Source organism: Verticillium nonalfalfae, assembly GCF_003724135.2.
Source record: "Verticillium nonalfalfae strain VnAa140/NRRL 66861 chromosome Unknown scaffold_4, whole genome shotgun sequence".
In the NCBI taxonomy this organism is placed as follows: domain Eukaryota; kingdom Fungi; phylum Ascomycota; class Sordariomycetes; order Glomerellales; family Plectosphaerellaceae; genus Verticillium; species Verticillium nonalfalfae.
The window spans coordinates 59,444-86,469 of NW_021167229.1; the positions used below are offsets into that span (position 1 = coordinate 59,444).

A 27,026-nucleotide genomic window follows, 5' to 3' on the forward strand; every position below is an offset into this window, starting at 1 on the left:
GATCGTTGTTGGGCTGGTCAACGTTGATTGCCGTCAACCATACCCGCGAATCCTCTTAGGGATTTTTTGGGACGTAGTCCGGACGTCACAGTAGCTTGAGCACGGGCCAAGGGCAATGGTGAGCTTACGTAATTCACACCTCTCTCGTCTCGGTGTCACGTGGTCCAGATATGTATCACTGAAGCTATTTACCTTGAACATTTGCTTACCTCTTCACTTCTCAATGCAAGTTTGAAACATGTGTGAACTGAAATTTATGTTCGATAGTAAAATCAGAAACCATTCTAAGCCAGCCCAGAACTCCTAGCCAGATGCACGAGGCAGAGTCAGAGCTGCCAGCACCAGATTGTACACACCCCACCCACATATCAACACCCTTGTCCCCGTCCACTATCCAACGCGCAAAACACTCCATTCAGTTGTCCTTGGATCGGATCTTCTTCAGCCTCAAAGAGCCCTCGAACATGCCACGATCAACCGCGGCGGCTACCGTGAGGGTACCGCCAATGACTGCACAGAGTCCGGTCAAGAAGCCGGTGAAAGACTTGGAGCGCTCCTCGCGGTTGATGACCTTCATGGGAGATATATCCTTCACTGTGTTAGCACATCTCTTCCAAAAGTGTGGGCAAATCACGACTTACGTAAGAGAAGAAGACGCCGGGGATGCCACCGCGGGTGTGCACGCGCTCGGCGTGTCCCTCAGCAGAATCGTCGCCGCCTGACAGGCTGCGCTTGTGGCTCGTTACTGAGTACTGGTGCGTCTCAATGCTGCCGTCACTGCCCTGACCAAAGGATCCAAGGAGCCCACCGTCGTTGTCCTGGGGGGAGCGCTTGCTGTCCCAGCCGAGAGGCAGGTAGGAAGTGGGGACGATCTTGACAAAGTACATAAAGTTGAAGCTGGGGTCCGTCGTGATCTGGGAGGTGCCGTCGAGCGGGTTCAAGTGGTGGTTCGTCCAGGGCACCGCCTTGTTGCCAAGGTTCTTCGTAATGGAATCAGGCAGCTGGGGACCGAAGCGTAGAGCGTGAATCTGGTGAGTGAAGTCGTGTATGATTTCGGCGTCCCAGTAGTTCTTGAGGTCGTGAACGTGCATGTTGCCGTTGCTAAAGCTGCGGCCCGGTGCCAGATGGAAGTTGCCGACAACCTTGTTCACGCGCAGTCCGCCTTCGATACGGCAACCCTCAGCGCGCTGCTCATCGAGCCTCTCGGCATAGTGCTCACGAGTGCACTGCTCGACGTTCTCGCCCTTGCCAAACGCCCACGACGCCTGCGCGTATGCCTCCCTCACCTCTTCGCACGTGTTGCAGCATCCCTGCTTCACAGCGTTGGCGGGAGCCTTCGCGCCGTAACAGTCGCCGCAGTAGTCGGGAGCCAGATGGGTGGCGGCTTCGTCCGCAGCATGTCTAGAGTTGACCAGGTTAATAGGAATATCTTCCTCGTCGCACAACTACAGCCACTTACAGGCTCAGAGCCTTGGTGTCAATGACACCACCGCCGTCTTTCTGCGACCTGAGGCGGACCTTGGAGATACCAGAGACGATACCGTGTTGCTGTTCGCCCGAAACATCCATGACGTCGAGCGTCAGAAGCTCACATGGCATCTTAGGGAAAGTCATGTTCAGATGGATCTCCATCTTCTCGCCTGTGCAGGACCGCATTAGCCTTGGCAAACACCTGCAGTTTTCTGGACATGTTTACCTCTTCCCTTGTCGACGATCAGCTCTGGATGCAGAGTTATCCTCCGGTAGTCGGCCCATTCTCCCCATGCCAGCCAAAAGACAATGAAGAGCGAGACGATGGTGATGATGCCGCCCGATGAGGTTCGAATGCGAGCCTCGTCGACAGTCTTAGTGAAGGCATCAAGCCTGGTGAATCTAGATTTTCCGGCCATTGTGCCAAAGGGTGTCGAGTGCAAGGCGCTGGTGTGTCGATGTTTCGATTGGTTTTCGAACAGCTAACGTTGAAACGAAGCAAGACTTGTGTCCCCCACCTTCCAGTTATTAAACGCGGCGGAGTCGAGGAGAAGCGTCCGGGGAACCTTGAAGAAACGGCAATTCAATTGCAATGTAAGCACGAAGACAATTGGACCAAAGCAGAGGTCAGGAGAACAGCGATCCGAGATCAAGCTGGTGTCGCAAGCAGAGGCAGGCGGGAGGAGCTCAATCTGTAATCAATGGATCTCGTGCTTGAGGCCACCTTCACATTTTCGGGGGCCACTAACAACTGCGGCTAAGGTAAGAATCGCAGGGGACAAGGGTCCTCGTTGTCTCAGGCTTTCCATGTTGGGGTAGGCGGCCTAGACCAGTCAGTCCTGGCGCATTTGGAGAAGATCGGTTTACGACATAGTCGGTCTTTGCATAACATACAACAACCCGGTGTGTGTAGAACACAGTCGACAAGAGGCCCAACCATCGCCTCGAGCAAGAAATTGGCCCTGGTAAATGGACGCATTAAATGTCCTCCACCAAATTTCATAGAGGGCTATAGCACTAGTCAAGAAGATGGAGCAATGCATGCTAATTATGGGATATTATGGAGTAAAAGTATTGAAGACGACTACAGGGAATATCAGGCAGATATGTAAATGAAATATCATAGTATACGTAGGAAAAGTCACAATTGAAACCCAGCATAAGAAGCCTCGCCGCCCAAGGTTCTTATCGTCCGAAGGCACTACCCATCCCCGAATTTACAACCTCCACTGTTATGGGTGTAACTTTTCCCACCCCAGATCCACTCGAGAAGTGCGGTTATCGCGAATCAAGCATAATCGACCACACCATGGACGATGCCTGCCTCGAGACGCGTTGTCCTCTACGCAATAGACGGCACCACGGCCTAACAAAGCACCCAGCAGGCGGACTAGATCTAGTTCCCACAGACCTTATAGCTGAAGTTCTCAAAGCGCCGCATCTGTTGTCTTTGACTACTTTTGGCGCGCAAACCACCGTGCTAGGGGCCTCGTTGATTCGTTGCATTCATACCGAAATGTACATAGTCCCATTCCAAAGAAAATACGAGGGATCCTCAAACTCCTGGAAAATCCCAAAGCAAACACTGAACCAACAGTGGCGTAATACCAGAAAACACCGTCCAGGGTGGTGGTGACTACAGCAAAGGCGCCGTCTACACGATATTATACACTCTCTTCGCAACGATGAAGCAGGTCAGACCAAACGCCAATAAGCCCGCTGTCAGACACCAGAACCAAGTGAGGTCCCCCTCGTATTCCTGCCCGGGAACCCACACGTTCATACCCCACAGCCCGGTAATGATGTTCATAGGCAAGACGATAGTGCCCAAGACAGTCAGTTTTCCAAGCACATCGGCCGTCTGTTCGGAGCGCTCATTCATACGAATGTTGATCTGGGCAAGGTAATTTGCATGGGAACGTGCAAGGATCCTGAGAATGTTAGTGGCTGACATAAGGATTGGCGATCCGTTTGCACGGTAAAGAAAATCGTACTTCTCGTAGTGACTCAAGTTTGATGTCATGGTCACAATGTGATCCTGAATATCGCCAAGGTACAATCCAATGTCGGACCGCGGTGCAACCTCCCATCGCTCATTGCAACGCTTTGCGAAGCCCTTGATGACGTCTGCCTTGTTGCCCAAAAGCCGGTAGAGGCTCATGACCCGTTTACGACAATCGCCGACACGGAGAAGCATGTGGCTCTCCTTTTGGAAGGGATGTCCGTCATCTGACGCCTTCTCCGAGTACAGTGGTCCATCTTTTGCCTGTACGTCACCTGAAGAGTGCAGTCGAAGAATAGCATCATCAATGTCGTCAACCTCGTCCTCGATATTCTGAATCAAGGGACCAAAAACATCCGTGATGTCATCAATGATGGCGTATGAGATCCAATCTGAATTAACGATGACAAAATCTTTGAGTTGACGAATACGTCGGCGGACGTTGGCAGAGTGAGGCGTCATTGAAAAGTGAAAGCTTAAAACACCCTCTCGGAACACGATGACGTACATGTTGACGGGCTCGAGGTAGTCTTCGCTCTCGGAATCTTGATCGAATGATCGATAGTTGACAAAGTAGTAGTGTCGGAAGAGCTCAACTTTCTCACGAGCCTCCTGCACCATGATATCCTCTGCCGTGAGAGGATGGATCCCGAACGCCTTGGAAAGAACCTTCATCTCGGCCTCGGTTGGACACAGCACGTCAAGCCACCAAACCGGTCGTTCGCCAAATTTGGGTTGCTTTGGTGTACCTTCTGGCTGAGAGACGTTCGGCGTTGGTGACTTAACCCCCGTTGGCGTCGCCTTGCCCGAAGGCGCCCTGGAGCTCTCGTGTGAAGTCTTGTCATGGCCCGAGATGATTGATTCGGGCTCCTCGCTCAAGGGGGGAACAACAGAGCTCTGGCGCGTTGAAGTGCCAGACACGCCGTTCTGGCCAATCGAGGCGTGGTTCTGCTGTGTAGCAGTCACCACTGATACGTCTTCCGCATCAGAATCATCGGACTCGCTGTCGTCTGACAGGACACGAGGTTCGGGAATGAACAGTTCTCGGAAACTGCCACCAACTTGAACGAGCTCCGAGATCGTCTGACTATGGATGGTGCTTTGGAACTCTTCATTAAAATAGGTGAATCGATACGGCGAGTCCTCTTCGGGGCGCATCCAGCCTCGATGCACCGTGCGCAGACGTCCGTTGATGAGTTGAGGCTCGGTGATGCGCTTGACCCTGCGTTCCTCACTGCGGCCCTCTTTCTCAATGCGGCTCCATTCATCGAGAATTGTGAGGTCGGGCCAAGCGGCGCGTCGGCGCCGAGGCCTCCGCATATTGTTCGACTCAAGATGCTCCTCTTCGCCCAACTCGGAGACACCGCTGGGGAAGCACACGTCCGCCTCGGCCTGCAAGGCAATGGTCTTCCTCCGTGCTATACCCGGGGATGCGCCTTCCATGCGCACGTCGTGATCCGAATGGTGATCATCCAAGCGATAATCATTATGCGGGGACCGACCGAGGCGGGCGTCGAGCTCATCGGTGATCATAACGTCCCCGAACGTCAGGTCTAGGGGATCTGAACCAGCAATTCGTGGCGAGCCTGGCATAGAAGGGGGGTAGTTGATGCTATTGAAGACAGGCTGGCGCTGCCTCGACGACCTGCTGGATCCTCGACGACTAACGCGCGGCCTGGACTGGCTGGTACCACCCCCGTAGCTCAAGGACGGCATGGTATTTGTTCTCTGTGCTGACCGTGACAGCAAGGGTGCGTTCTCGTCCCATGCTGGCTCTCCCTCATCACCACTATCACCCCCATGGGCATGGCTCACGCGCAAACGACTGGCTGGCGGAGTCTGGAAGGACCCAGGGGTGGCCATTGTTGAGCCACGACGAGGTCGGAGTGGCTGTTGGTCGCGGTGGTCCAGCAATGTCTGGCTGTCGAGGCTGGCATTGCTGAAGTTGCGTGTCTGCAGGTAGAAGTCGGGTCTTGCAGCGACGGGGGCGGTCGAGGCCTCAGCCTCGTCGTGAGACTCTTCTGGGAGCACAGCAAAAGACTTCCTCCTCCCACGCTTCTTCTTGCCAGTGCGTTTCTTCTTGCTGCGCGTCGCCTGCTGCGATCCAGCGACTGCGGGGGCAGAGGTGACTGGATTCAGGGGATTCGGAGGTGGCCGCTCAACCTGAGGGCTCTGGAGTGGTTTGAAGAAGTTGTTGTTCATACTGTCAATCGACAATGCTCCAGCCAGGGCGTGCTCGCAGAGTATCGCTTGTTGTCTGAGCCGAATCTCTCGTAGCGCCTGTCGCTACGTCCTGTCGGTTTCCTGGCGTTGCATACGTCGTAGGAGTCGACTTGGTGCAGTGAAGAGTTTGAACTGAAGCTAACGAAGGCAGGTAGATCGTCGATGATGAATCGCTGGGCAGTGGGCATTTGCTTTCGCAAGCGGGCAGCAAGGTTCCAGGCAGGTACAGCAGGCGGGGAGAACGGTCGAGGCGCTAATGGGGTAAGCTAGGAACGCTTCTGGTACCGAACCTGACAATCCAATGATGTCAGTGGAGAGGATGCTCCTACCCGCCCCGCCGATTGGTCACAAACCTCCAGAAGTCGACGATCTATTGGGGTGGAAACATAACGCTCCACTGAGCTGAAGTCAGTCTTCCCTTATCTTTCCTGCTTGCACTGCACCTTGAGACTGAGGGGGCTGTGACCACAGTGGGACCCGCCCACTGAAGCTGCTCCAGACAAGCCAGCATCTTGCTCGTTGGAGCAATTGGTCACGCGAGCTCTTGAACGTTCCAATCCTCCAACGATGCAGCGAGATGACCTTTGTACGAAACTTGGTAGTATCAATACACATCGTTTACCTCCATTTTCCATTGTTACTACAGGACGTGGCACGGCCAACAGCATCCGGGTATTTGTAGCACGCATCTATGTAGCCTCGTCTCGATTGACCTCCACCTGTCCGAGCGTCTCACGGAAATTCCCACAGCTTAGCCACCAGACTATCCTCAATGCCAGATTCGGCGTCATTCGGAAGGAGAATTCTCTTGGGAATCTGAAACTCAACAACAGGCGGCTTCTTCACGGTCTTGCTCATCTCAGCCTCCAGAAGCTGTCACACGCAGTCAGCCACCACACAACGTACAAATTTCGACACAGGAGGCGGGATGACTTACACTGCTAAAGGAATGGTCCAGGAAATCTTCAATGTTGTAAGACTGCTTGGTAAACTGTTCCGAGATGATCTTCGTGATTGTTGCCACGTTGGGGTGGTAGTGCGACTGCAGTTGTACAAACTCCCACAGGCAGCTGTCAATGGCGTGTGTCTCCATCGGATCCGCCTCGTCTGGCAGGAAGGGGTCGGCATAGCCTTCATCCTCCATGGCCTTCTTCGCCTCGTCATCGCGCAGTACCCGGTGCATCATGAACGTGCAAAGCGGGTGGCGCTTCATGATGTTGTAGGTCCAGGGCACAATGAAGACGATAGCTGCGGGCGGGGCGCTGAGAGACAGGCGTGCGAGACGTTTGATGAAGCTTGCGACGAGTACAGCAGGTAGATGCGTCGAGCGCAGGAAGGTGTCCATCAGGCGGAAGAATCTTGCCCTGTACTTGGAGTGCAAGATGTCGCGATCCAACAAAGAGTACAGTTTTGTGTAGAATGATGGGTAGTCGAGGTTCCTCTCCTGAATGAGGAAGAAGACACCTGACAAGGCCAACAGCGACATGGAGCCACCAGTGTTGTACGAATCGGTAAGGAAGTCTGCCAGCAATTCGGGCCTCGTGAACCACGGCGCTATATCCGTCGCCATGATCTCGAGGATGCGCTTGCGTTGATCCTTGGTCGTTGCGAGCTTCATGACTGCTAGCCAGGCATCCTGGCCTTGCCGCTGATGCTGGTGCAGGGAGTTCAGGGGATGCGCCTTCTTGCTGGGCTTCTCTAGGTGGTAGTTTTCCAGCTTCTTAGGCACGTCGCCAATGGCATGCAGGAGTTCAAAGGCATCGTCAAAGAGATCGTCCTTGCCAGCGCCCTCCTCTGGCTTCTCAACGATGTTTCTAAAGCATGCAGGTTAGTAAAGATTGGCAAACAAATTGTTGACGGCAAGACTCACTTGATGGACTTCAACCCAAAAAACCGAACATCGTCGAACTCCGTCAAGTATTTGTCCACGAAATCTCCGCGAGCGTCATCGCTGCTGGAGTTGAGAAGCGCCTTGATAATTTGCTGCAGGAAGGCCTGGGGAAAGTTATACTCATCCGACTCGTACAAGTGTTGGGCCTCAGACTTCAGCATTCGCATAGCGAGTGTCAGGGCCGGCGATCCCAGCTCCTCATCTGTGATCATCTCGGCCAGAGAATCCTTGTACTCAAAGTAGCGTTCCCTGAGCCAGCCAACAACAACGGCATCTTTCTCTGTCAGGCCCTTTTTCTTGATGAGAGCCCCCGCGGCGAGCAATCTCACGAAAACTCTGGTAAGTGCGACAGAAGCGAGGGCAGCTGAATCGGGATCTGTCTTGTAGGCCTTGGCGATGTCGAGAAGTTTTGAGATGTTGTTGTAGTGCTTCTTCGATTCGAGAATCTCTTGTTCCATAAGTAGAATCTCAGCTTGAGGGTCAGTCTCACTGGATCCATCGCTCTCGTCGCCGCTCTCCGAACGAGCACGCTTTTGCGCGGGTTCCTTGGCCTCTGAAGACCTCTTGCGCTTCCGGACATCGGCTGAGGCTTTGGCAGGCATCTTGAGGAACTTGATCGAGCAATAGGACCTCCAATGCTCGATTGCGGCAGTGTGCTGGATTTCAGATGTTTGATGCCAAGACCTCAAAAATTTCCAGCGTCCATCCTGTAGTGAAGAGTGGATCCTCCACATGAGCTGCAGGCGCCGGTCCGCCAGCACCCGGCAAATTCCCGTCCATCGAGCAAAACAGTCAGCCGCCTCACGTGACTCCTCCTACCCGAACTAGCGCGATCCAAAAAACCTCAACCTCATTCCCTGCCCTGCGAGCTCCGAATGACCTCAAGCCTCCTAATCCGCATCCCCAGATTATCTCAAAATGGCGTCCCGTTTGGCTAGAAGCGCTGCTGGTACGTCTCCTTCCCTTCCGAACCACCCGGCGAGGTCAATTGGCCCTCGCGCGTCGAGTATCGTCTCGCTGACGTGCCTCGTGTTTAGGAGCGAACCTCCTCCGGCCGACCGTGGCCCGGCGCACCCTGCCCGCCATCGCGTCCCTTACCTCCTCTCGCAACGTCTCCGGCGTGCCCGCTGAGGACCCCAAGAAGAAGGCCCAGTCCCTCATCGACTCCCTCCCCGGCAACTCGCTGCTCTCCAAGACGGCAATCCTTTCCTCCACTGCCGGTCTCAGTGTCTACGCCATCAGCAACGAGTACTATGTCGTCAACGAGGAGACCGTCGTCGCTTTCTGCCTTCTCGCCGTCTGGGGCGCTCTCATCAAGTACGGTGGTCCCATGTACTCCGAGTGGGCGGATGCCCAGAGCAACAAGATCAAGGGCCTCCTTGACCAGGCTCGTACCGACCACACCAAGGCCGTCCAGGTTCGCATCGACGATGTGAAGCAGATGTCCGGTGTCGTCGACATCACCAAGTCTCTGTTCGAGGTTTCCAAGGTACGACCTGTCCTGATGGCGCAAGGCACGCGCGCGATGAAACCCGATGCGGGGTAGGCACCGCGCGTACTTCTTGAACCAGCCGCTAATGCATCGTCATAGGAGACCGCCAAGCTCGAGGCCCAGGCTTTCGAGCTCGAGCAGAAGACTGCTCTGGCTACCGAGGCCAAGACCGTCCTTGACTCTTGGGTCCGCTACGAGAGCCAGGTCAAGCAGCGCCAGCAGAAGGAGCTCGCCGAGAGCATCATCGCCAAGGTCCAGAAGGAGCTTGAGAGCCCCAAGGCTCTGCAGCAGGTTCTCGCCCAGAGCATCACTGATGTCGAGAGTGAGTTCCTGCCACAAAATGCACACTGCTTGTGAGCACCTGAAAACTGACAAATCCTTTGCAGAGCTCCTTGCCTCCAAGGCCCAATAGACAACCAACCTCTACGTCGAACTTAGGACTCCATGAGAGGAAGTTTTCTTTGTACGAGGGAAACCCCTACGTGTTTATAAACACCTGTGCATTAGCCGAATCAACAATCTTGAACTTAATCCGCAATGACTGCCCAGCAGCCTGTTGTTCGTCGTCATTATGATAACCGTGATACGTGACTTGAATTGATGGCCTCCCATTCATGCCTAATATATGAATCCCTACGCTTTGGCGCAAAAGAACCATAAATGATGGGTATGAGACCCCCGTCCACAACAGACAAGCAACTGGGGGTTTTCGTAGTAACTATAAGGACAACAATGTCTTGAAGCACGATGACATGTTCCTGCCGAGCTTCCCGCTCCGATGTCCGAGCACATCGGCTGCCAACAGCAACGACCACTAACAGCCTCACCTGCAGTGCTCTCTGATCCTTGTGATTCCTTAGCGTAATCCAACCCAGAAGCTTTGTTATTCTTTCCCGACTAATGTTGTGAAAAAAGACTTCAGATGTTACCCGACATTTGCACAAAAGAATTGAGAGCCCAGTTGACCGCCGATGAGCTAAAAAGAATGGACAATGCGCGAATCGAACGCGCGACCTTCAGCAGATAGGATCTCACGATTACTCGTTTCGATGCTAAGCAGACGTTATACCACTAAACCAATCGCCCATTGTTGATGTGCGGCAATTCTGGTGGGATCATGGCTCTGAGAGCGTAGTGGGTGGAGTTCACTAGGGCTTTCAGGTTACGACTCGGTCTGGCCGAGATAGTCAAAGCCCAGAGCGGGCCCAAGACTGATGAGACCTAAGATATTCCACGTTGAACAGGTATTGCTGACGTGTTCACTCCAGTATCGTGGGGATTTCCAAATATAATAACGATCATTGACCTAGCTTCGATCCAGGCGTCGTCTGCATAATCATTACAAAGAAAACAAGAGACTATGCCATGTCAGGCCGGTAGAATTAGTGGTTGTAAGAAAGCGTCCCATACAATAACCATCTCAGTAGATCGGTCGCGACTCCTGCCAGGTCGAACGCGCCGTTGACTTCTCTGACATTTCGTCCTTCCGATCGTCATCCGTTACAGCGCCAGTTCCGAATGACACGCGCCCACTCTTCCGCCGCCTTGCGCTATCGCCAGTGAGTGGCCCGATCCATTCCCAGGCGCGGCCGACCTCGCCGCTGCGGCCCTCGCGCTGACTGGTACGCACATTGCTGTTCTGCTCCACGACGGCTCTCACTCGAGACCAGATGCGATCCCGGCTCTTTAGCGAGTGCACAGAGCGAAGAACGTCGTCTCGTAGGTTTGGCAGGAACAGCCAAGGATCGTCAAGCTCCTCTTCGCCAAGCTCCTTCTGCGATGCAAGTCGTGCAAGGACCAAGTCAACAAGAGACGGAACCCGGGAGACCTCGGCCTTGTGGGATCGATAGCGCCCACGCAAATAAAAATACAAAGCCACCAGGGCGGCTAGAGATCCAGCTGGGAGTCGATATCTTGCCAATCCGAGCCGGAGGGACCGCTTGGCCGCGCAGCTGATCGAAAGGCGAGCGAGAGAGGTGGACGAGAGGTAGGTGTTTGGAAGGCCGGCGGAATCGGCTTGTCTGCTTCCGGCGCGACCGATCTGGTTAGTGATGCTGGTCAGAACGAATGCTATTGTCGAGTAGGGCGTGGTAGGCCTGTGGGGATAAAGGTATGGAAATGGAGCGGCAACTCACTTGATGATCTCAACCTCCTCGCGGTCCTTGATATCTCCAATAGCAGCTGCCCAAAGATCATCGAACTCCTGCTTGTTCATCTTCTTGCTGCGCTTTTCACTAATGGCCGACTTGAGCTCCTCCTCCTCAATGGCCGGGCTCTCCTCCTGTTCGCCCGTCTGATCAACCAGTTCGCCACATTCAAACTGGGCCCTCCTCTCACGAAGCTCCTCCACTGCCTTGTCGGCAACAGCCTTGATCCGCCTGACCTTCTCGCCATCGGGCTCGCAGGTGGGCGGCAGCGGTACCAGACCGCCGAGCGAAAGGGGGTGAGGCTTCAAGATGAAGTTGTCATCACAGCGCACAGTATAGTCCTCGAAGCAGTAGGCGTGTTGAGGGCAACGCTCGCACTGGGGCTCAATGTAGGGGACGATCCAGTCGGGAACTGACACCTCAGGGGGAATGACCTGAGTCGCAGGTCTGCCGAGGCCACAATAACCGACGGCGATCTTCTCCTGTCGATACCAGCCGCCGTACGCTCCTAGCAGGGTGACAGCAAGCGCCATCAAAGGTGTCCTGAGACCGGTGCGCTTCTTCGCTGGCTTAGGTCGACGTTGCTCGAGCAGACCGTTGGCGCCCTTCATGGCTATTTCCATTTCCAACTCAATTTGTTCTTCAGGGGTAAACTCCTCGCCAGCATCCAGTTCAGATACATATGCGATCTCGTGCCGGACGGACTTGTTCGATTTAGCAGACTTGGGCCGCTCATAGCCATCAGTGCGGCGTCGTACGCCGACGTCGTTGAATGTAGCCGGAGTGTCATGCCCGGCTGTTCGCCTGCGGCTGCTGCTAGGCCGCGAGGCAGGCGCTGGAGAACTCCCACTTTGGAATGGGTTCTCGGCGGAGAAGTTGACATCCGTCTCTTGAAGATTGAAGAATCCATCCTCTACATCTTCAACTTTGACCTGAGGCGTCACCGTTCGTGTGCTCCTCCGGACTGACCGAGGCGGCTCTGCCTCAGTAGGATATAAGTCCGCAGGCGGATGAGACAATTGGCGACTGGCGCCCCGAACCTTGCGTTTGGTAGGGCTGAGAGGCAAGGCAGGCTCGTCTTCGTAGTCCTCTGACCGTAGCCTTGCTGAAGCCTTGCGCGGTGAACGAGAGCGTGTTTCACGTCGAGGTGGTGGTGCCAGATCAACGTCTTCGTCGTCGAAGGACGCCGTGTCGTAGGAGTCGCCTCTGGGCATGTTGATGATGCCCATGCTCGAACGCTTGGCGCGCGCTTGCTTGTCGAGGAACTTCTTGGCCTTCGGAACGACGCCTTCGTTGAAAATGTCGATGAGCTGCGGCTTCTTCGCCGTCGCGGGGTACTGGACATCGTGCGCCACCAAAATGGAGCGCAGCCGTGGTACCGTCAGCGACTTGGGGTCAAACCCAGGCTGAAGGTACTCGTACGCCTCGTCCGACATGATGGTAACGGTATGTCAGTCGGCACGTCGATAACGTCTGTCGGGGTTTGATCGTGGCAGGTCTGAATGATGACGATAGCGGGAGGTGAGACAGGCGATGACAGCCGTGAAGGAAAGGAATGAACGTCTGCAAGAGAGCCGGCGAAAAGAGCTGCTGGCTGCAGGAATGCGACCACGCGACAGATCTGGCCTCGGCTCTGCGACCAAGTTAAGCGAGCACCAGAAAAAAACAGGGTGTTGATGAGCAAAGATGCCAAAGGCTGTACGTAGGGCGGGGGCACAAGTTATTGTAAACATGAAAGTCCGATTGCTGTCCTTGCTGAAAGCGAGCTGTTATCTTGTCTCTGTGGCAACCTGGCTGTGTCCTGATCTGGGTTAGTCGGCTTTGGTCACTGCTGAGGTAGGCGGAAAGGTGGGGTGACGTAGGGGTCAAGTTCCGCCCCCAGGTGGTCTGAGCATGAGCTGACCACGCTAGGCCTCTTCCGGACTTTTGCTGAAGATGCTATCACCACGACTCTGGTGGCATCAAGATCGCACACGATTTTTGGCTGCGCAGTCACTACACCAAAAATGGCCTCCAATCCCCGCCACTTGATAGCAAGACATCGCTTCGTGTGCCGAAGCTGTACACAGCGTGCTGCATCTCGAAACAGGAGGTCTTTCGCCACAGCTGCCGCGTCCAATCCTGACATCTACGATGTCGTCTGCGTGGGAGGCGGGCCGGCTGGCCTGAGTCTTCTCGCCGCCCTTCGTGAGCAAATACGGATTCCGTAATCTCATTCTTGATCGTACTGATGATCTCGACAGGCTCGAATCCTACCACTTCACGCCTCCGCGTCGCTCTTGTCGAAGCCCAGGACCTGTCGAAGACACGCAACTGGACTCTTCCCGCCGACCGATTCTCGAACCGTTGCAGTTCTCTCACGCCTACCTCTGCGCAATATCTCAACTCGATAGGTGCATGGAGCCACATGAAGCGCGAGCGCATTCAGGCGTATCAGGAGATGCAGGTCTGGGACGGTGTCACTGACGCGCGCATCGAGTTCGACTGGACGCCGGACTCCGTCACATCTGGCGGCAAGACGATTGCCTACATGTGCGAGAACCTCAATCTGACTTCAGGTCTACTTAAGCGGTTGGAAGAGCTCGGTGGTGTCTCTGTCTTTGATGCTGCCAAAGTGCAGGAGATCACTCTAGGAGAGGAGACCGAGCAGCTGGATCTCAGCCAATGGCCCGTAGTCCACCTTGAGGGTGGCAAACAGTTGCATGCGAGACTTCTCGTTGGCGCTGACGGCGCAAACAGCCCTGTCCGCTCTTTCGCGGACATCAAGAGCCGCGGCTGGGACTACGAGAGGCACGGTGTCGTTGCGACGCTGGAGATGGAAGGTGATGGCTGGGGCGGCGACTACAACAAGACGGCGTATCAACGCTTCCTACCGACTGGCCCCGTGGCCATGCTCCCTCTGCCAGGCAAATACTCGACCCTCGTCTGGTCGACGACGCCCGCCAACGCCGCGCTGCTGAAGAGCCTGGCTCCGAAGGACTTTATCGCGCTGGTCAACGCGGCTTTCCGACTGAGCCCCGTGGATGTCAAGTTTATGCATACTACGTCATCCGGTCAAGACGAGGAGCTGCAGTGGAGGCTGAATCACACGCCCGTCGATGTTGCGGCCATCCCCCAAACTGCAGTCGGCGTGCAAGAGGGTACGATTGCGTCCTTCCCCCTGAAGCTCCGCCACGCAGACACCTACATCGGGGAGCGCGTGGCCCTCATCGGTGATGCTGCGCACACGATTCACCCTCTTGCTGGACAAGGGCTCAACTCGGGCCAGGGCGACGTCCAGAGCCTCGCGAAGACCATCGAGTACGCCGTTGCCCACGGCCAGGACATCGGCTCGTCCCTGTCGCTTGAGACGTACAATTCGGAGCGGTACGCTGCCAATCATGTCCTTCTCGGTGTTTGCGACAAGCTGCACAAGTTGTACTCTGTTGAGAGCGGGCCGCTGGTGCACCTCCGCTCTCTAGGCCTGAACGCTGTAAACGCTGTGGGCCCTCTCAAAAAGTTCATCATGGATCAGGCGGCGGGCAGTGGAGCTAGGTTTATCTAGGACGTACGTTCCTGCCATGTATTGCTGTATACTTTTGTAACAATTGTAAATCTTGTTCTACTATGACCATGGGATTTGATGTTCAGGTCTACCAGCACAATACATGCTATTTTTTTTTGAGGAAAACCCCCTCGTGCATTGTACGGCATTGTACCGTAGACAGCAAGATCACCTCATAGACTGTAGACAGACAAAACCCATTTCTGTATATATTAAGCGTACACATTCTGGTCGCTGCATGGTTGACTTGGGTACATAGAGTCGAGACTACGGGTATGAGAGACGACACACTTAACTACTGAAGCTCGCGAATAGTCGCATGAGAGCGATGGCAGTCATTCACTGAAAATGAACCATCACCTTGGCCACGCGTCGAAATGGCGACTCGTTACGTGTATAGACAGACACTGGGATTCACGGACCGAAGTACAGCGGACAGAACGATGTGAAGCAACAGAATGAGATATATACGGTGATGCACCTTCTCCTTCCGGCCTACAAGTACAAACGGAACAGACCTTACGATCCCGAAATTTCTTTTACCACCTCGCCCTACGTCTACCGATCGACCTCGCCTGTGGGCCACGTTAGCAGGAGGCAAACATTTACAGAAACGGAAAAACATACCGAACACCAGATCCATCGTACCGATAACGGCGACGGCATCAGCCAACATGTGGCCCTTGCAAACATGGTCGAAGCCAGCGAGGTGAGCAAATCCGGGAGCACGAATGTGGACGCGGTATGGCCTCTCGCTACCGTCGCTGACAACGAAGACACCCATCTCGCCCTTAGGGGCCTCGATGGCGGAGTAAGTCTCACCAGGGGGCACGGCGTAACCCTTGGTGTAGAGGAGGAAGTGGTGGATGAGGGCCTCCATGTTCTCCTTCATGGCGGCACGGGGGGGAGGGGAGACCTTGTAGTCCTCAACACGGACGGGGCCGGCGGGCATCTTGTTCAGGCATTGGTGGATAATGCGGAGAGACTGGCGGAACTCCTCCATGCGGACGAGGTAACGATCGTAGCAGTCGCCGCGGACGCCGACGGGCACGTCGAACTCAACCTGGTCGTAGGCGTCGTAAGGCTGGCTCTTGCGGATATCCCAAGGAATACCAGATCCGCGGAGCATGGGGCCGGTGAAGGAGAGGTTCAGCGCCTCGGCGGCGCTGACGACACCGACACCCTGCAGACGCTGGAGCCAGATTCGGTTGTCAGTCAGCATCTCCTCAGTCTCGTCGAGCCTGTCGCCAAACTGCGTGGCCCACTGGTAGATATCGTCGAGCAGGCCGACGGGGATATCCTGGTGAACGCCACCAGGGCGAACGTAGGCAGCGTGCAAACGGGCACCGGAGACGCGCTCGTAGAATTCCTGCAATAAGTCAATCCACCGTTCTCACGGGTATCGCCGCCGGAAGGGCAACTTACCATGAGCTTCTCACGCTCCTCAAAGCCCCAAAGGAAAGGTGTCAGAGCGCCAACGTCCATGGCGTGGGACAGAACGGACATGAGGTGGTTCAGGACTCGGGTGAGCTCGCCGAACAGGGTGCGGATCCATTTCGCGCGGTCGGGGATTTCGATGTTCAAAAGCTTTTCAACGGCCAACGAGAAGCACTGCTCGTTCGTCATCATGGAGACATAGTCGAGACGGTCGAAGTAGGGAAGAGCCTGGAGGTAGGTCTTGTACTCGATGAGCTTCTCCGTACCACGGTGGAGCAGACCGACGTGAGGATCGGCGCGGACAATCTCCTCGCCATTGATCTCAAGAATCAGGCGCAACACGCCGTGGGCGGCGGGATGCTGAGGTCCAAAGTTGACAGTGTAGTGCCTGACCTTCTTGTCCTCGATGCCGTCTTTCGCCGGGCCATGGTCGGTGCCCTTGTGGTTTACGGCGGCGTAGGGATCGGCAGGGTGGTTGAAGTCAGTGTCGACGGGCACGAGCCTGAGTCCCTGAAACTCCGGCGAGGGCTGGGCATATTTCCGGAATGCCGTCGTAGACAAAGGGCGGGCGGCGAGGGAGGTCGTCGTGGCTGGTCGGAGGCATAACCGCTTGGCGCTGTGGCCGGCGAGGCGATAGAGGCTTGCCATTGTGGTCGCAGAGTGGAGAGGGTGTTTGTGGAAGGATCGAGGAGATGAGCCCCCTCAATTGAGCCTCTTCGACTATGCCGCTGACGGTGGCGAGCTTGATTGATGATGGGGGGTTGTCGGCGTGGTATTGTGCGATATGGCCGTCATCTGCCTGGCGGGAAAGCTAGCAATGTCGAAGAAATCAGCTACTGCTGATTGGACAGTGGCGCAACGACAAGTTCTTCCGAGTCTGAGCCGACAGACCGTGCCAAATGCCGACATTCGCGCACTGCCAGCAAGCACTGCCAGCAAGCACTTCTGGCAGGATCCACTTCAAGATGTGCTTAAACCGAGCACCTCCAAGAGACAGGACTTGCCCTCAATTGGGCTTCGTATTGTTGTCTATCAATTGCGCCTATGGCGCGCATTTCATTGATTTATGACTCGCGTCTGGCACCGAATATGGATGATCGCTTGTCAACACTGTGCTCTGGACGTTGTACAGTATATCTTATCGTTCAAACTGTCACTGCGCACAGTTAACAGTGAGATGTCCGTGCAGAGCCACCTTCACTCGCCATCTCCCGTTTGATCGTGTAAAACAAAAACCGAGTTGTGCCGCCAATCATTCGACCCTTGACCATTTACGCCTGCTTGAAAGATTAGCCAGATTGCCGACTGACGGGTTGTTTGGTCTTCTAGACCACCCATCACTGCTTGAGCAGGCCGGCAACGGTCGAAATCCTCCCCCCTGCCTGAGATCTGAACCATGCCATGGCCGTTTGGACCCTCTGGCTCATCTGAGGCACCGCCGCCTCAAAAGCCCAGGGACGATAAGGTCGAGGGCAGAGAGCCAGCAAAGTCATGGAACAGTTTGCTTCCCAAACCAGACCCTCCGCTCCAGGCCGCCAAGGAATGGGCTCCCGTCTTCTTGACCGCCGTCGGCTCCCTGGCAGCCTTTATGTTCTACCAATCTTACTTGCGCCGCTTCGCTGGTGCTGCTAGCATCCAAGAGAACTTTTTCCGCAAAAGAAGCCTCCTGGGTAGAGTCACGAGCGTGGGAGATGGTGATGGTTTCCACTTGTATCACACACCAGGAGGGAAACTCGCAGGCTGGGGATGGCTCCGGAAGATCCCAGAAGGAAGATCTAATCTGAAGGGAGAGACTGTAGGTGTAGCATGGAGCATGCCTCAACGAGCCACTGACAATTCGCCAGATTTCAATTCGTTTGGCCGGCATCGACGCGCCCGAGGGACCTCATTTCGGACGCCCTGGCCAACCCTTCGCTGCGGAGGCACAAGCTCATCTCTCAAAGTACATCCTCCATCGGCGCGTACGGGCTCATCTCCATAAACGAGACCAGTACAATCGCATCGTGGCAACGGTATCGACAAGACAGCCTCTTTTCAAGAAGGATGTTGGCCTCGAAATGTTGAAGCAAGGTCTTGCTACGACGTATGAAGCCAAGAGTGGCGTGGAGTGGGGTGGCAAGGAGAGTATCTACAAGGCGGCCGAAGCGAAGGCGAAAGCCAAGAAGCTCGGGCTGTGGTCGATTAAGGCATCGGAATTTGAAAGCCCTCGCGATTTCAAGAATAGGACGCAGGGAAACGAGAAGGGTGAAAGGGATGTAGAGGGGTCTGCTGTGCAGAAGCCGTGGTGGCGGCGCTGGCTGACTGGGTGAACACATGCCCCACGGTAGGTTGACTCTGGAGACTGCATTTGACTCGCGAAGCACTGAAGGATACCCCGCCGATCTGAGTTTCAAAGAATCCATACAACAAACATTCCCGGTACCAATAGTAATGTTGTTTTGCATGATGATTATTGACGACCAGGACCCAAGTCCCGTCGATGGTCCCTCTTCCAGCCAGGGACTGATATGCTGGCTAAGTTGATATGAATGTAATAGGTATGCTTGGTCTGTGTGATCAGAAGAATGACCCACTTTTACTGCGTGTGGCGCCTGAGGGACTCACTTGATTGGTCCACGAGACTCGGTGTGCCCCTGTGTGTCGTATCGAGGCTTGAGCGCTCCTGACCTTCTCATCCTCTCAACTCAAACACGCTGCTCTCAACATGACACCTTCATCATCTGGAGATTTCCTATCACGACCGGGACCCTGACCGCTCGACGGCACCAATACTCTGAGCCCCATCTGGGTGCTTCTACACGGCGTGCCCTAGATTGGGCTACCACCTATCATCATGGCGACTCTCCAACCACGTGGGTCCTGGTTGCCGGACATCAAGCGGAAAGCCTTTGAGGATGCGAAGAAGATGCAAGCAACTGTAGACAAGCAGTCAGCCGAAACTGGCAAAGATTCGCCTCCCTACCTGCTGAAAGAGCTCATCGGAAAAGGCAGCTTCGGGCGTGTTTACACGGCAACTGATCTGGCGACGAAGATGCTTGTCGCTGTCAAGATCATCGATATTGAAGAGAGCGACACCCAGAACCCCAAGCTTGCCGACACATTTCGGGAGGTCATGGCTGAGATCAACGCTCTCAAGCTCCTCAGTGACAGTGGCGCCAAAAATATCAACGTCGTCATTGATGCGCTCGCCGTCGGCCAATCCATGTGGATGATTACTGAGTACTGCGCCGGCGGTAGCGTGGCGACACTCATGAGACCAACTGCACCCGGTGGTCTGCAGGAGAAATGGATCATCCCTATTTTACGGGAGGTTTCGGAAGCAGTATTTTGGGTTCACCGACAAGGCATCATTCATCGCGACATCAAATGCGCCAACGTCCTGATTACCGAGACTGGGGGTGTGCAGTTGTGCGATTTTGGCGTCGCAGGTATCATTGAGACCAAGTTCGACAAGCGTTCTACCTTCATTGGTACGCCGCACTGGATGGCACCCGAGCTCTTTGACCAGAATACTTCCTATGGTACCGAGGTTGATATTTGGGCCTTTGGATCGTTGGTTTACGAGGTAGCCTCAGGCCTGCCGCCCAATGTCATGGCTGGCTTTGATATGTACCAGCTTGGAAATCACCTCAAGTCGCACGCGCCTCGGCTACAAGGTGACCAATACTCGAGCCAATTGAGGGACATGGTCGCATTTTGTCTTCAAGAGGATCCTAAGAAGCGTCCAACCATTGAACAAGTGCAAGATCACCCATACATTCGCAACTCGGCACAGCAATATCCCGGCTCGAGCCTCGCCATGCTCGTTAAAGGCTACAAGCTTTGGGAGTCTCAGGGCGGCATTCGCAGGTCACTTTTCGCTCCTGGAGGCGCGCAAGGTCCTTCAGATATGGACATGTCTGAACTATCGTCGACTGCCCTTGCCAACGACGAGTGGAACTTCAGCACCACTTTGGCATTCGACCAAGAAGTGTTCCAAGATCCCGACACGCAAGCCGTCTTCGATGTCTACGGATCTGGCGTTGATTTTGACCCTGGTCATATGATGCAACCTCAAGCATCCAAACCAAGGTCACGGAGAAGGCCACCTCCTCGGCAACTAGCTGCCATGAAAGTCCCTCTGGAAAAGGTTTTTGACCCGAACACCATCACGAATTACGAAGAAAACTCTCGCGCCTACTACGGGTTACCTGAACCGCCCCCGACTTCTGATTTGCCCCTAAGAGACGATTCGGCCCAAGCAACAGCAGTACGAGAATCGCTCATTGACCTTGATGCATCCCTAAACGGGACCGAACTGTCGAATTATGTCGATATGAACACAATTAGGGCTGGCGAGCCACGAATATCAGTTGAGCTCCATGGAGAATCGGGTCACGATTACAGCAACCCACCGCTCAGTGACCCGGCAGATGTGAACCCTAACCGGAGAACCCGAGACTGGAAGTTCCCTTCCATGGCCGCCCCAGCGTCAGCAAATCCTGAGATGTCGCGATTCCCCTTCAACGATGAGCGAACAACACCCGGCTCATCGAACCGGCCGCAGCTCCTCCACCAGGCCACCGAACCGCTCACCGTGCCTAACTACAGAGAAGCGGACCTTAGTGTGCCGAGGCCGAGTACTCAAGCCAGCATGCGAGAATCAGTCAGCAGCCTGATTGATCTTGATATGGGCACTGTTACTCTGCCACCTGGTCAGGGCAACAGTCGCGAGTCGATCAATAGCCTTATCGATCTCGATATGAGCGAGATTGACCCTCAACTCGGCATACAGGCCAGTCGTGAATCAGTCAGCAGCCTCATTGACCTCGATATGAGCATGCCAGAACTCACCCGCCCTTCAACGGCCAATTCTGACGTCGCCTCCGTCACTGGCTCGGAGTTGAGCCTGGCAAACCCGTTTGACTTGGAGCGTCACGCCTCTCTCTACGTCCCATCCTCCAACCGAGAACCCTCGATCTACGTGTCTGATGACTCCAACTTCATGTCCGCTATCCCTAAAGGAAATGAGGAGTTTTCCAACGGTCTCGCAGGCCTCGCTATCACAGATGGTCCGCGTCCCGACTCGTCAATGTCTCACCGCATGCGTCCGAGTAACGGCAGCAGCATCAGCAGCCTTGGCGCCAGCAGCACAACTTCTGGCCTGCGACTCGACACGACCGGTTTCGCGGGCCCTTCATACCCGGACAACAGTGGCGAGTTCCTTACCCCGCAGACCATGCGGTCTGTCCACACAGGGCCCTCCCCGGCGGCACAAGAAGGTAATAAGCAAGACGAAGCGCCCATGCCGCCGGCACCGGCGCCGCCGTCAGTCCGGGCCATGCAAGGCCAGGCAGACGCCGAGGAAGTGAAAGAAGAGCTGAGGCGCATGACGATGAGTTTGGGCGAGCATCTGGCGTTCATGAACCAGTATCTCTCCGCCATGCCTGTTCGAAATCCGGGATTCGATGGCGGTGAAGGAGCGAGACGGTGAGAAAGGAGCTAGGAAAAGGCCTCTCTCTCTCTCATGTATCATCTACATGGACATGTCGTCGGCGCTTCCGGGGGTAATCGCTATGCCATCACACACTGTCTTACTACCAATGCCGCAGAAGGCCTGCTGAGCATAACAGGAATGAGTACCAATACAGGCGAGGCGTTAGCGAAGTTCTATTAGAATGACATTATTATATTTGGTCTCTGAACTCATCCTATGTGAACCCAATCATGTCTCCCATCAACAGCGCGCGGTGGCGCTCCATGGCTTCTTGCAGCGTGATGAGCACGCCGGCCGACAGCATCTTGACTTGATTCTCCTGGCCGCCGTCGTCGCCGCGGGTGCCATTGAAGATGCCGGACACCCACTCCTGCGTCTCGACGATCTCGCGGGGCATGTCGGCACAGAGCTTGCGAAGGCCATCAGAGGACCCGGCAGCATTGACCTCGAACAAGGCAGCAAGGGCGATCAACAGGGCATGCGTCGTGGGGAGATCAGGAGCTGCCTGTGCGCGCAGACCAAGGATCAGATTCCAGAGCTCGGCGGTCATCTGCGGGAGGGCAAGGGTCGAGGGACCGGCCGCGTGTATGAGGACGGCAAGGGTCTTGAGATACAAAGAAAGAAGGTGCGGTTGGAAGAGAGGAGCGTTGCGCCGATGGGAGGCTGGCGAGCGAAGGGCGTGCTGAAGGCGAGCGGTCAAGGGGAAGAAGAAGTTGGTAGCAATCAGGGAGGCAATCGTGTTGGGGATGGAGCGGAGTCGCGGCTTTGGCTTGGCTGTCGATTTAGGTTGCCCCTGAGCGTTAAGGCGCGAGGTGAACGAGGATAGCTTGAGAACGTCTGGACCTGTGGCTGCATCGGCGGCTTTGGCCGCCAAAGGAGCGAGGAAAGAAGAGGTGAGATCCTGGGCGATGCTATCCAGAGCGGTTGCCGGGATCGCTTTCAGATTGGATCCTGAGCCAGCCTCCAGTCGGTTTGCATGGATAGATGCTTCTTCTAGGTACATCCTCTCCATGCGTTCAGGCAGACGCTTTGAGGGGAATGAAGCGGCAGCGGCGAACTCCGAGGTGTCGTGCCCTGATAGTTCTCTGGCACTGAGGCCAAGCACGATGAGAATGGATGCTCGTTGAGAAATGGAGTAGTCGCCATCATAAAGGGTCTTGGCGAACCAGGGAGCCATCACCTTCGGCTGTGCGACTATGAGAGCTATCATGCTTTGTAGACGGAGCTCGTAAAAATTGGCAATGTCAAATTTGTCCTGAAGACCTACTAATTGGGACGCAAGCTCATCGGCGTGAGCGCTGACCTCGGAGCCGAAATTTGCCTTTCGCCTGATCAATGAAGGGGATGTTTCTAGAGCCAACTTTTGCTTGTCATAGTTATTGTCGTCTCGAAGATATGTGATAAGGTCGCGGATGTACACGGGAGCTTTAGGCTTATCCCTCCGGACAAGGGTAGCATCTTCGTCGGAATCCTCAGCGTCGTCATCTGGCTTATTGTACACCATGAGGTCGTCGTCTTCGCTCTCAGAGGAATCTTCGACCTCTTCGATAATGAAACCAGTGTTCCTAGGAGGTAAAGCCCGTCGAGTAATTGGTTTAGCTGGCGCTGGCTTGAAGTTTGGCTTCTCAGGCTTCACAGCTGAAGCTGAGACGAGAGGCTCGACTGGTCCGACCTCGTCGGCCATTGTGGGCAGTGACTTATACCACTTTGCTTCCTCGCTGTCCATTTCATCTGTCTTGAATTCGAGCTTGTTCTGGTTCGTGTCGGACAATGAAGACAATGCCTCGCCAATTGCCATGCCGAGTAGTCTAGCCTTCACCTGAGTCGAATTTAAGCGGTTCGAGATTGTTTGAAGGTAACTTCCGGATCTCATAATCATCTTCAGCTTCACAGCCGAAGCTCGATGGATGTAACCCGCTATCAGGAGCAATACTTGGGCGTGTGCTAGACCATGTCAGCTCAGCTAGTAGGCTGCAGGCCTCTTTTGGACTGGTACCTTCTTGTTGTAGCATAGGCGAGTGCTTAATATAGAGCTGGTCACCGAATTGGCTGAGACTCTTCTCTAGGACCTGACTTGTGCACTCCTTATCATTTCCGACGACGGCCACGACGGCTCGTCGGATGCCGATGGCCTCGCCGAGTCCTGCACCAGTAGAGTTTGTGAGCCATGAGACGAGATGGTTCATTCTGCTATCGTTATTCGCCACAAGCTTTCCGAGGACACCGGCAGCTGCCGATATTTTCTTTCTCGCCTCAGGGGACCCGGATGAACCCAATGGATTCAAGTGTGTGTCTGCAAGGTACTTGACAACCGCGTAAAGCATGCGTTTTTGCTCAAGCTGCGAGAAGTGGCCAAAAAGACGCACGAAGGCGTTTGCGCTGGCATCCGGACCTAGGAGTAGATCTTGGATAAGATGTTTGTTCAGGTGCTCCGAGTATCCTAGCCGGAGTCCGCGAACAAATAGCTCAGCACATAGCTTTTCATCATCGGAAGATGGACCGTTTGACACCCAAGCCACAATGCTTCTTCCTAGCCACTTGCTATAGAGCAATCCATCTGACACCCAGGCATTCTTGTGAGCGGAAAGCTCCTTTTGCAAGATGGATTGTGCCTCGGCTGCGATGGAAACTAACTTCCCGCCAGCGAAGAAGCCTACCAGCTCATGGGCCATAGCCTTCCTCCGAACGGGATTATCTAGATGCGGCAGACCTGATGACCAAAGCGCCATCAACTGAAGATCTCCATCGAGGATGTTTGTGAAGACTTGAAGCAGAATATCGAGATTCATGGCTATGTCGGGTCTCTTGACTGATTGTCCACCAGCCTTGAATTCCTGTGTCAATGCCTTGACCCGTGCAACAAGAGCATTGACACCCGTGAGGTTACGGAGACATCTCAGCAGAAGGGATAGGTCTTCGGCATCTCCACCTCTAAGAACCGGCCAGTAGTTCGGGATAATCTCAGAGACAAGAACTTGGATGACCCGGGCAGATTCGGAGGTCGGGTCTGCGGTCTTGTTGTTGCGACTTGCCAGCTTGAGGGCTGAGATCAAGGTGTCATAGTCCGGTTGGCTCATCAGCTTCTCAAGAACTGTGCCATCCGAAGATGAGGTTTTGAGCTTGTTGACCTCATCAGCGGAGCTGGGCGACCGAGAGAGTCCGAACGGAGAGCCAGACGCCCTCGGCTTCAGATATGTCTGGCTGACTGGCGTCAAGAAATCGTCCATAGCTTGTTTGAGATAGTGTGTACCAGCGTGGCTCGTGATTTGACCGGTGTTTGAGATACGTGCGCGGGTATCATTGCGCAAAGTTTTGGTTCAGTCTCCAGATATCGGAAAGAAGCAGCTCTTACGGTGTATCTTGTTGTAAAAGACGAGCTGTTCCTTCGTCAAACGGCAGTGAGGTTAACCATTCGCACCGTGCGTTTGGTGACTTCCTGGGATGTCAGTCGCCCCACCTCCTACAGCGCGCATTGCTAATCGATAAGCAATGACTCCATTTCACTGAGCTGCATCAGCTGGGGTTCGCTATGAGCTCACCGAAACCACAAAGAGCTGCCCCTCTATAGATGCGGCGACTACCAGCATCGGCCTTTGTCATTACATCCAGCCCTTCCCAATCACACAAAGTTTCAGATCAATATGGCACAAGCTGAAGTGGCTTCAAGGCCAGTTGATGAAACAGCAAGATGGTATGCGCCCGCGGTCTGATCTGCTCAAACTGGAGCTGACAGTTCCGTCGTAGGACCTACCTCGACACCATCCGCAAGAACCCCGGGCCCTTCACCGATCCAATTGCTGGTACGCAAGAGGCGATCGACCAGTTCGACCAAATCAAAGTCTTGTGCGTGACGACTTGCGCTTGAGGTCGTCATACTATGCTAACAACTGTACAGGGTCATGTTCGTTACCCGTCATGCCCTTCCCTGTCCAATTGCTAACCCGAAGTAGTGGTGCGGGAGGTTTGGGATGCGAAATTCTCAAAAATCTCGCCATGTCCAAGTTCAAAGATATACACGTGATTGATATGGGTAAGGTGCTCCGTGAGGGTGAAAGCCCCGGGACGCCTGGCTGACCTCCGTGCAGACACAATCGACATCTCGAATCTCAACCGACAATTCCTCTTTCGAAAGTCTGACGTTGGCAAGTACAAGGCAGATATCGCAGCCGAGTTTGTCATGAAAAGAGTCAGGGGCGTCCATATCACGGCACACAGCTGTCGTATCCAGGACTTCGACACCGACTTCTACAAGCAGTTCCAGTTTGTTATTTGCGGCTTGGACAGCATTGAAGCACGGAGGTGGATCAACGCCATGTTGGTGTCCATAGCCGAGGAGGGAGAGGACGCAGACTGCCTGATCCCCATGATTGATGGCGGCACCGAGGGCTTCAAGGGACAGGCGCGTGTCATTGTGCCTTCCATCACATCTTGCATCGAGTGCCAGCTCGACATGCACGCGCCGAGAGCAGCTGTGCCGCTCTGCACCATCGCTTCCATTCCCCGTCAGCCAGAGCACTGCATCGAGTGGGCGCACGTCATTGCGTGGGAAAAAGAGAGGCCCTTCCCTCAGCTCGACAAGGACGACCCGGAACACATCACATGGCTGTACCAGAAGGCACTCGCGCGCGCAAACGAGTTCAACATCACAGGCGTGACGTACGCATCAACGCAAGGCGTTGTGAAGAACATCATACCCGCCATTGCTTCCACAAATGCCATTATTGCCGCCGCCTGCTGCAACGAGGCATTCAAGCTTGCCAGTTCGGCCGCGCCTCCGCTCGGCATGGAAGAGAACTATATGATGTACTCTGGCAACGACAGCATCTACACATACACTTTTAAGCACGAGAAGAAGGACGACTGTCCCGTGTGCGGCCAGCAGGCACGGCCACTGGAGGTCAAGCCGACGATGACGCTGCAAGAGCTGGTGGATTCGCTGGCAGTGCGGCCTGAGGCGCAGCTCAAGAAGCCATCCCTCCGAGGCGAGGGCAAGACACTGTACATGCAGTTTCCCCCGTCGCTGGAGGAGAAGACGAGGCCGAACCTCGAGAAGACTCTGGAGGAGCTCGAGCTTGTGGATGGGCAGAACGTAGTGGTGACAGATCCCGCGTTCCCTCTGGAGTTTAACTTTTTCCTGCGGTTCAACAAGAACGCTTGAGAAAGGTCTTGCGCTGCGCATGGAATGGACACCTATACATAGATGACATGATGAGATGACTTCCCTCCCGAGACAGGGCCTGGACGATATGACGATGGGACGTTGGTATCATGATTTATTTTGGTCTTCCTAAATCCATTCCATTCCCCATGCCAGAAAACAAGCAAAACACCGGATTTCTACCTG

General features: G+C 54.8%; 11 protein-coding genes and 1 non-coding gene across 12 annotated transcripts; 5 read left to right on the top strand and 7 right to left on the bottom strand.

Annotated features, from left to right (window-relative positions):
- Positions 1-415: 415 nt before the first annotated feature.
- On the bottom strand, positions 416-1,889 carry D7B24_005910 (uncharacterized protein; the record flags this gene model as incomplete). The annotated part of the gene is made up of 4 exons (XM_028640055.1): positions 416-589; positions 642-1,401; positions 1,460-1,640; positions 1,697-1,889. The coding sequence occupies 4 exons, from the start codon at positions 1,887-1,889 to the stop codon at positions 416-418; spliced, it is 1,308 nt and encodes a 435-aa protein (XP_028498919.1).
- Positions 1,890-3,124: 1,235 nt separating this feature from the next.
- On the bottom strand, positions 3,125-5,674 carry MGT2_2 (magnesium and cobalt transport protein CorA; the record flags this gene model as incomplete). Its single annotated transcript, XM_028640056.1, has 2 exons — positions 3,125-3,401; positions 3,465-5,674. The coding sequence occupies 2 exons, from the start codon at positions 5,672-5,674 to the stop codon at positions 3,125-3,127; spliced, it is 2,487 nt and encodes an 828-aa protein (XP_028498920.1).
- Positions 5,675-6,427: 753 nt separating this feature from the next.
- Positions 6,428-8,188, bottom strand: D7B24_005912 (uncharacterized protein; the record flags this gene model as incomplete). The annotated part of the gene is made up of 3 exons (XM_028640057.1): positions 6,428-6,568; positions 6,633-7,509; positions 7,566-8,188. 3 exons carry the CDS (start codon positions 8,186-8,188, stop codon positions 6,428-6,430), a joined length of 1,641 nt encoding a protein of 546 aa, XP_028498921.1.
- Positions 8,189-8,504: 316 nt separating this feature from the next.
- Positions 8,505-9,490, top strand: ATP3_2 (atp3 gamma subunit of the F1 sector of mitochondrial F1F0 ATP synthase; the record flags this gene model as incomplete). The annotated part of the gene is made up of 4 exons (XM_028640058.1): positions 8,505-8,535; positions 8,624-9,066; positions 9,178-9,400; positions 9,465-9,490. The coding sequence occupies 4 exons, from the start codon at positions 8,505-8,507 to the stop codon at positions 9,488-9,490; spliced, it is 723 nt and encodes a 240-aa protein (XP_028498922.1).
- Positions 9,491-10,064: 574 nt separating this feature from the next.
- D7B24_005914 lies at positions 10,065-10,164 on the bottom strand. The gene has a single exon. It is a non-coding gene; the product is annotated as a tRNA-Ala (tRNA).
- Positions 10,165-10,498: 334 nt separating this feature from the next.
- SRC1 (inner nuclear membrane protein enriched at telomere/subtelomere region) lies at positions 10,499-12,661 on the bottom strand (the record flags this gene model as incomplete). The annotated part of the gene is made up of 2 exons (XM_028640059.1): positions 10,499-11,132; positions 11,214-12,661. The coding sequence occupies 2 exons, from the start codon at positions 12,659-12,661 to the stop codon at positions 10,499-10,501; spliced, it is 2,082 nt and encodes a 693-aa protein (XP_028498923.1).
- A 570-nt stretch (positions 12,662-13,231) lies between these two features.
- On the top strand, positions 13,232-14,769 carry COQ6 (putative ubiquinone biosynthesis monooxygenase; the record flags this gene model as incomplete). Its single annotated transcript, XM_028640060.1, has 2 exons — positions 13,232-13,412; positions 13,469-14,769. The coding sequence occupies 2 exons, from the start codon at positions 13,232-13,234 to the stop codon at positions 14,767-14,769; spliced, it is 1,482 nt and encodes a 493-aa protein (XP_028498924.1).
- Positions 14,770-15,327: 558 nt separating this feature from the next.
- NUO49 (NADH:ubiquinone oxidoreductase 49kD subunit) lies at positions 15,328-16,854 on the bottom strand (the record flags this gene model as incomplete). Its single annotated transcript, XM_028640061.1, has 3 exons — positions 15,328-15,344; positions 15,397-16,138; positions 16,195-16,854. The coding sequence occupies 3 exons, from the start codon at positions 16,852-16,854 to the stop codon at positions 15,328-15,330; spliced, it is 1,419 nt and encodes a 472-aa protein (XP_028498925.1).
- Positions 16,855-17,602: 748 nt separating this feature from the next.
- LCL3 (putative endonuclease lcl3) lies at positions 17,603-18,515 on the top strand (the record flags this gene model as incomplete). Its single annotated transcript, XM_028640062.1, has 2 exons — positions 17,603-18,001; positions 18,051-18,515. The coding sequence occupies 2 exons, from the start codon at positions 17,603-17,605 to the stop codon at positions 18,513-18,515; spliced, it is 864 nt and encodes a 287-aa protein (XP_028498926.1).
- Positions 18,516-19,039: 524 nt separating this feature from the next.
- On the top strand, positions 19,040-21,679 carry D7B24_005919 (uncharacterized protein; the record flags this gene model as incomplete). The annotated part of the gene is made up of 1 exon (XM_028640063.1): positions 19,040-21,679. The coding sequence occupies one exon, from the start codon at positions 19,040-19,042 to the stop codon at positions 21,677-21,679; it is 2,640 nt and encodes an 879-aa protein (XP_028498927.1).
- Positions 21,680-21,896: 217 nt separating this feature from the next.
- TEL2 (telomere binding protein) lies at positions 21,897-24,909 on the bottom strand (the record flags this gene model as incomplete). Its single annotated transcript, XM_028640064.1, has 2 exons — positions 21,897-23,626; positions 23,679-24,909. 2 exons carry the CDS (start codon positions 24,907-24,909, stop codon positions 21,897-21,899), a joined length of 2,961 nt encoding a protein of 986 aa, XP_028498928.1.
- Positions 24,910-25,323: 414 nt separating this feature from the next.
- D7B24_005921 (uncharacterized protein) lies at positions 25,324-26,840 on the top strand (the record flags this gene model as incomplete). The annotated part of the gene is made up of 5 exons (XM_028640065.1): positions 25,324-25,373; positions 25,427-25,525; positions 25,578-25,583; positions 25,633-25,712; positions 25,768-26,840. The coding sequence occupies 5 exons, from the start codon at positions 25,324-25,326 to the stop codon at positions 26,838-26,840; spliced, it is 1,308 nt and encodes a 435-aa protein (XP_028498929.1).
- Between the last annotated feature and the right edge of the window lie 186 nt (positions 26,841-27,026).